The sequence below is a fragment of the Prionailurus bengalensis genome, chromosome E4 (genome assembly GCF_016509475.1).
Source record: "Prionailurus bengalensis isolate Pbe53 chromosome E4, Fcat_Pben_1.1_paternal_pri, whole genome shotgun sequence".
NCBI lineage: Eukaryota > Metazoa > Chordata > Mammalia > Carnivora > Felidae > Prionailurus > Prionailurus bengalensis.
The window spans coordinates 47,719,331-47,727,730 of NC_057360.1; the positions used below are offsets into that span (position 1 = coordinate 47,719,331).

The window sequence follows — 8,400 nt, forward strand, 5'->3', positions numbered from 1 at the left end:
TTTACCCTCTAGTGGGGCAGACAAATAATATATAAGTAAACCAATATATAATTTCAAGTCAATGTAAGGGATTTGACAAAATATAAATTAGGAAGATACTATACACAGATGGATATATGTGGAAAAACAACACTATTTTCTTTTTTAGAGTGATAAATTCTTTCTGACAGATTATTAAAGCACAGATTGAGGTGGTAAAAAGTAAGACATGTGACAATGTAGAGAAACAGAACTGAACACAAAAAATAGAAAGTACAAAGGCTTGAAAAGTCAGGATAGTTAAAAGAATCAATAAGACTGGACCGCTGTGAGCAAATGAAAGTTGGAAGAAGATGAGGCCACAGATATTTAGGCAGAAGCAAAATCACATAGGTCAGGATAAGGAATATGAGCTTTATCCTGCATGTGACGGGAAGCCACAGGATGGACTTGAGCAGGTAAGTGAATCAAGCTTATATGTGTTTTTCAAAACAGGTCACTCTAGTGGGTAGGCAAAGACTATACTAGAAAATACAGAGTAGGGTACTGTGAAAAGGCTATACAACTCTAAAGGGGAAGGATGGAACATAGTGGGAGTAGAATGGTTAAGAAACTCATCCTTTTAGGGGCGCCTGGGTGGCGCAGTCGGTTAAGCGTCCGACTTCAGCCAGGTCACGATCTCGCAGTCTGTGAGTTCGAGCCCCGCATCAGGCTCTGGGCTGATGGCTCGGAGCCTGGAGCCTGTTTCCGATTCTGTGTCTCCCTCTCTCTCTGCCCCTCCCCCGCTCATGCTCTCTCTCTGTCCCAAAAATAAATAAACGTTGAAAAAAAAATTTAAAAAAAAAAAAAAAAAAAAAAAAAAAAGAAACTCATCCTTTTAAAGAAAAGGACCTGCTCACAAAATGAGATGTGAGAAAAAAGTAATCAAAGATTTCCCCAGGGTTTCTGGCCTCAGCAACTTCATGAATGGTATGCCATTTACTGAGATGGGAACAGTGGGAGACCAGACCTATTTTGTTTGAGGGGAGAAGGGAAAGAGGAAATTGGCATTCTATTTCAGATACATTGAATTTCAGATACCTATTAAATATCCAAGGAAAGATGTGGAGTGGATTTATAATTTAAAGCTTAGAAACAGCATGAATATAAGGAAGTAAGCAAAAGAAAATGAGAGATGGACAATGAATAGAAAGAGAACCAAAAGAATCAGGTGCCCCAAATGCCAAGCTAAGAAAGGGTTTCCAAAAGGAAGCAGTCAACAGTATCTAATGCTGTTGAGAGATCAAGCAAGATACAAATAAGAGAAACCAAAGGAATGAGTAACCCTTAAGTCAGTGTTAACCACACAACAGTGATATAAGTGGGACATGAACAGGAAAGCCAAACCGGAATGGATTCAAGAGGGAAGCAGTGATATCACACAACTGTTACAAAGAATTTTGCAATAAAAAGGAAAAAACAAACAGTACAGTAGATAGTAGGAATGGGGGGGGGATCAAAAAACCATTTTTAAATGAGATCTTGCTGTATGCACTTTAAAGGGAATGATGCAGAGGAAAAGAGGAAGATGATGACGCAAGGCAGAAGCAATAATTTACAAAAGCAGAGTCTTTGAGAGTGTGAAAGGAAATGGAATCTACAGAGAAGTGGTGACCGGTCTTAGGAATGAAGGTAGTGTATTCACCATAACACACAAAAAAAGGAGAGCATATGCACATAGCCGCTGGAAGGTTAATTTTTTAGTGGAAATACAAATTCTCTTCCCATTGCTTCTTATTTCACAGGAGAAAGAAAGAAACAATGGCTATTTAAGAGTGAGAGCAATTTAAAAATTACTCACATGCTTCACCATTGAGATATCCAAGCAGATCTTTTCGGTCAGGTCTTCTAACCACAGGAATATTTTCAGTCTGAAATCAAAATTTTTAATTAGTTATCAAATCAACAACAATTACAAGAAATATGATAAAAACAAACATTGTGTAATATCTGAATTTTATTCCAACAGATCTTGGTAATATTTATTCAGAATCTTACCTTTAAAGAACTACTAGGCTAAAAAAATCTAACCCAAGTCTTCAAAAATTTTAAGGATATTAATTTTTAATAACTTCATTCTTGAAATTCAATTAAGATACCTAAAAGATAATCATTAGAAACAATGACCAATCCCTCTTCAAAATATCAATTCCAGTCTTTTTTGTTCCCTTGGCTTACTTTAAGTATTTTTTTATTTTATTCATGATACTTTGCATGCATATTTGAGGTAATTATCTTTTTAGTCCCATTGCTTGATCATTACATGCAATGTTTCCAAAGTGCTTTCTTTTCTCAAACACAAAACAGACTTCTCAAAATATTCTACTTGAATTCTGAAATACACTAACTTAGCCATAAAAACTAAATTTTCAAAACAATAGGTATACTGTTTAAGCGTGGGAAAAAATTTAGGACATTATACAGCAAAACATTAATGTCAGTTGCTTACTTTCCATGCTACATATTTCTTTTTTTATCTTTGAATGCACACAAATTCTGTAAGGAAGGGGAAAAGACTAAAAAATTAAATCTGGAAAATGTACCTATTTTGGTAAAATGGATAATTTTCCTTAAATCTCCTACATTAGTCATTGTAAAGAGGTGTACTAACAATACAGCTGTATACTTTAGTCACCAGGTCATCTTGAGGCCATGAATTCAATGAATCCTGTAATTACCACAATTTTCAATATCATTTTTATAATGTAAACAAACAACTAAGGGGCACCTGAGTGGCTCAGTCAGTTAAGCGTCTGGCTTCAGCTCAGGTCATGATCTCATGGTTCGTGGGTTCAAGCCCCACGTTGAGCTCTGTGCTGACGGCTCAGAGCCTGGAGCCTGCTTCAGATTCTGTAACTCCCTCTCTTTCTGTCCCTCCCGTTCGTGCTCTCTCAACAATAAACATTAAAAAAAAAAATTAAAAAAAAAAAAAAACACAAAAAAAACTAAGTATAAGAAAGCCTGGTGGCTGCAAGATTATATAATTAAAATCCCGGGGCGCCTGGGTGGCGCAGTCGGTTAAGCATCCGACTTCAGCCAGGTCACGATCTCGCGGTCCGTGAGTTCGAGCCCCGCGTCAGGCTCTGGGCTGATGGCTCAGAGCCTGGAGCCTGTTTCCGATTCTGTGTCTCCCTCTCTCTCTGCCCCTCCCCCGTTCATGCTCTGTCTCTCTCTGTCCCAAAAATAAATAAACGTTGAAAAAAAAAAAATTTTTTTTAAATAAAAAATAAAAAAATAAAAATAAAATCCCTTTGTCACTTTATATACACAATGATAAATAACCAGAATCCTTAGTAACTTCGGCTATTTATCTTATATTGTATACTAACTACATTTCACTTCAAACATTCTGCACACACTCCCTGATGATAGAGTTTAACTATATTTAATCATTTAAAATTAACCTTTTTTTTAAACGGTAGGCTAAATTTTAATTTCTGCTAGGAGGAGTATAAACATTTAAGAGCCCACAGGTTTTTGTGTGCTTGTTTTTAAAAACTAGTCTACATGAAGTATCATAAATAGCTAAAAGATTTGAATTAATTTTGTTAAGTTACTGTTTCTAAGTCTGATAACATACTTCATTATTTGGTTAATAATGAATTATGGACATAATACAGCCAACTGAAAAAGATATAAGTCTACTCACACTAAAATAGGAGCTATGGGTCCAGAAAACTTGCATCAGACATGGTCTGCTCACAAGAAAGAGCAAGTAGCACAGTGGAGGAAAAAAAATTTGTAGAACCCTAGAACTGTAGAATTCTGCCCTTTCAATCTGCCAAGTATTTAAGAAAAACAAAAGACTTAAATCTGATGTGAGCAAGGGTCCCAAGGTCCACAGTAACAATTACAGCCATCAGTTATAGTTATAACTATTTGCCAAGAACATAATCTCTATATATAAACCAAGCATCTGGATCATCTTTATTACCACAAAATGAATGGATATAGCCAACAATACATTCTAATTACTGCCTAATTCAGATTTTAAAGATTTAAGATGAAGTAACATAACTTCATAAAGATGCTGTTATTTTTATCCCACTATTTCCCAAATCTCAATACGTAGTTTCACCCTACGTATTTTTTTCTATATGTATTAAACGCTGAATATTTCCCATTCAGAAAAGCAGAGTTCAAATACTGAGATGCTGAAGGCAAGAAAAACTGGAAACAAATGAATTTATCAATAAAGTTCAAAAGAGGTTTATTAAACAGATTAAAATTAATTTTAAAGTGGTGTGTTAGGGGCACTTGGGTTTGGTTAGGTCTCTGGCACTTGATTTTGGCTCAGGTCGTGACTCATGGTTGTGAGATTGAGCCCCCCATCAGCGTGAAGCCTACTTGGGATTCTCATTCTCTCACTCGCTCGCTCTCTCTCTCTCTCTGCTCTTCCCCTGCTCATGTGAACACACACACACACTCTCTTCCTCTAATAATAATAAAGTTGTCTGTTAATCTTGATTCTGAAACCCAAAAAAAGTTTTTTTTAAGTTTATTTATTTTGAGAGAGAGAGGGAGAATGAATGGGGGAGGAGCAGAGAAAGAGAGAATCCCAAACAGGCTCTAAGCTGTCAGCACAGCTTACAAACTCAAACTCACAAACTGTGGTATCATGACCTGAGCCAAAATCAAGAGTCAGATGCTTAACCAACTGAGCCACCCAGGCACACCCCAAAAAAGTATTCTTGAGATCAGAGTTCTGAATATCAGGGTCCTTCTACAGGCTTATATATATATTTTTTAATATTCCTATAAATATCTTCAAAACTTCTGTTCTTGTAAACAGCGCCCACATTTTACATGAAAGTCACAGATCTAAAAACATGCAAAGATCTAATTTTGAACTTCTAGTGGGCTTTCATACAGATGAACCTTTTATTTTTTGATTTGAAACCCATGAGGGAAGTGATCCATGCCAAATAATACCTATTAACCAAAAAAAAAAAAAAAAAATTAAGTTTTAAAATGAATTTTACTTACGGCGGCACGTCGGACATAAACAGGATGAGAAAGGTGCACATTATTAAGTAGAAACAAGATAGAATCCAATGTGTAGTACTCTCTGGGCTGGCCTTCCTTTCCAGTCCTGAAATAATTAAGATTTTTACTCAATTTTAATTCAACTCCTTAGACTTGTATGTATGAATTTATCTACATTCACTTTGCTACTCAAGAATGGATTTAACATGGTTAACAAAAATACACATAAAGTATGAAATCTAGTAAGCGGAACTGTCATTAAAGTAAAAGAACACAAAGGGAGAAAATGAAAAAAAAAGAAAGCACACCATATTCATACTCTAAGGTACTACACACTTTTTAGAATTTGGCCCAAACTTCATTCTGGTCTTTGCCAATAAAGAGAGAAACCTAGTCAGTTACAGAGTGGAGAGAATCCACAAGAGAAAAACTGATTAGAAGAAGCACAACTCTAAACTTACTAGAAATTTATTCTTTGTCTCCTAAATAAGATACTGCTAAAGAACATCCTTAACATTCTTACAGCAAACACAATAATAAATTTCAGAGGTATAATTCTTATGACATCCCTTAAATTAAACCAATGATGCAAAAAAAATCATAATCAATTCTACCTGTGGTAAAGCAATGCTGTATAAAGGTTTATTTTTTTTTAATGTTTATTTGAGAGAGAAAGAGGGGGAGGGAGAACACAAGCGGGGGCAGGGAGAGAGGGAAAGAGGGAAAGAGGGAGAGAGGGAGAGAGGGAGAAAGAATCCCAAACAGACTCTGTGCTGTCAGTACATAGCCCAATATGCGGCCCAGACTCACGAACCGTGAAATCATGACCAGAACCAACTCAAGAGCCGGACGCCTTACCGACTGGGCCACCCAGGCGCCCCAATGCAGTCTAGAGGTGCAAGCTCTTTAACGAAACCGCATAATACTATTGCCTCAACAATATTTGTGTCCAATCTCACTCTTCCTACTACATTCCCATCTAAAAAACGTCAGCGTATTATTTGACCTCATCTGAATACAGTGCAATATAGTCAGCCCTCATCTACATTTCTCTAGCCTTCATTTCCACTTTTCCTATGAATTGACATTATTTCAAACCATACATCACTACCAGTTACTGTACAATAACACGTAATATCCAGGTAATCAGGGTTTTTAACAATACAGAAAAGCAAAGTAATAGAACGTACTACATGCAATAAGGATAAGTACTGCTTAAAGTTCCGAAGTTGGACATATGTACATGTGCATAAAGAAATGAATAACAAAACAAAAATATGTTTAGTGGTGTAATTAGCTATTGTTAAAGTTTGAAATTATTCTAAGCACCCCTTTTTCACTACTAGCTTCACTGAAATGCTATCAAAATATTTCCTTTCCAGCTCTCATGGCTTTAAGCATACAGTTCCCTGTCCTTTAAGACCTAACCCATCATGTCACCCTCAAAGTTCCTAACTCACTCTTTAAGGCTTACTCATCTGTTCATTCATTTGTTCAAGAAAATTTGTAGCCTGTCTACACGCCAAACATATTTCTATGAAACCCTTCCTAATACCACAAGCTAGAAGTGATTACTCTCAAGAGCCAGAATGCAATTCTTACCAAGTTATGTTTTATTTCACCTACTCTGATTAAGTTAACCTCCCCTGAGTCAGGAACCAAGGTGCTAAGAATTTTCTATTTCTCAAATTGAACCACGCTACATCCTGAGTACTTCTAAACCATTTTTTAAAGAAAAAAAATAATAAATCCGTTAAAATTCCAATCAAATGTAATTCTGTCTGTGCAAATTTTTTTTTGACAGGACAAAACGCAAGAAACTCAGAATGATGTCATTGCATCAACATTTCATAAAGCTAATCAAATCATAAGTCCTCAGGGCCAAAAAGCTAGAAACCAACAAACTAAATTTTCCCCAGCTTTTCATCAACTCTTCACAAAGCCCAGTGCTTCCACTCAATCAAGCAAAATGAGTATGGAAGTTCTAGCCCAAGGTTCTAATCATCCAGATGAAATACCAAAGAGAGAGATATCACCTTTAAAAAGGCCCCCAAACCATTATCAGACCTATCTCTAGATATTTTCCTTAATGCCTTCAATTCAAAAAGCCCCGCGTAGATGAACGTTCCCAAATATTTCTTGTTAAAACCCATTTCCTACAAGCACACACCATCACCAATATCTTACTTAGATCTGTAAAGCTCACTCCATTTTACCAATAACTTTCTCCCTGAAGAAATTCCTGCCTTCACCTCTAACACGGGTTTTGAGGACTCTTCCAAAGTGACCAAATCTTTTTCCCGTTCTAATCTCACATAGTTAGTTCCCTTCTCTCTACCTCAGGGAATTACGAAAGGAAAAAGAAACAGACCAGGAGCTGCAAGGGGCAGGTGGGATAGTGACAACACATGGTAGCCTCGAAGAGAAAGAAAAAACTAAACACAAAAAGACATCTCTAGGACCGGACGGTACGCCCCTTTCTGCACCTACACACGTCGGTAAAAATGAACTAGGAAAGTCAGAAACTCCTGTGGTACCTTCCCCTTCGGCGTCCCAAAGACTTAAAGAAATGGAGATACACCTCCTCCTATTTCCTCCTCACCTAAAAGTGTAACTTCTTTTCTTGAGAAAAACTTTTACCCAGAGACCCGTTTTTTCTCCATCCCCAAAGGGAATCGGGGGGAGGGGTTCGGAAAGAGGTCGCCTGGGGGCGCCCAACTCTGCCCGGCCAACCCCAGGCCACAGCCATGCCAGACTTACCCCCAAACTACATAGTTGGTCTTCACATTCTTGGGCCAGGAGAACTCGCCGAAGATCACCTCGTCTCCCTTCACCACAATCTCCTTCTTCTGGATGTTGTACTGTCGCAGGACGCTGAGCACGTCCGCCATCTTCCCCCCCCTCGCCGCCGCCGCCGCCGCCGCCGGCCCCGGGCGAAGCCGCCGCCGCCGCGCCTGCCTCCTTCTTCCCCTGTCGCCTCGCCCTCTTCCTCCTCCTCCTCCGCCGCCGCCGCCGCCGCCGCGAACCAACAGCAGCCGCACTAGCAGCCGTCCTCGCCTACGACAGCAGCAGGGGCAGTAGACACCCAGGCCGCCGAGGACCCCGCGCTATAAGGCAAGGCCCCGCCGCCGGCTGCCCGCGGAGAACGCCTGACTGCGCGCCTCCAGCCAGGCCGCCGCCAGGGGGAGCCACGACCGACCAGGAACACGCCCCTCCCAGACTCCCACTCGGCACCGGGCCGAATCCCGGCCCGAAACTCGGAGCGCAGGGACACCGCGCCCACGTACGGAGCACGTACGGGGAATACTGCCGGGCGCACGCGCGCGGACACGTACCTCGTCCGTCGTCCCTCGCAGCGCGCACGCGACTAGCGACAGGTGCGCGCGCACCTGCAAG

At 39.6% G+C, this 8,400-nt stretch overlaps 1 protein-coding gene across 1 annotated transcript in view; it reads right to left on the reverse strand.

Moving 5' to 3' along the window:
* Positions 1-8,167, reverse strand: part of CDC73 (cell division cycle 73) — a 137,457-nt gene extending 129,290 nt beyond the window's left edge. Inside the window, exons 1-3 of the mRNA XM_043568382.1 lie at positions 7,765-8,167; positions 5,005-5,110; positions 1,820-1,889 (exon numbers count right to left, since the gene is read on the reverse strand). Of these exons, the coding sequence (XP_043424317.1) occupies positions 1,820-1,889; positions 5,005-5,110; positions 7,765-7,895 (307 nt within the window). The 5' untranslated portion in view covers positions 7,896-8,167. The remainder of the gene's footprint in view (positions 1-1,819; positions 1,890-5,004; positions 5,111-7,764) is intronic.
* Between the last annotated feature and the right edge of the window lie 233 nt (positions 8,168-8,400).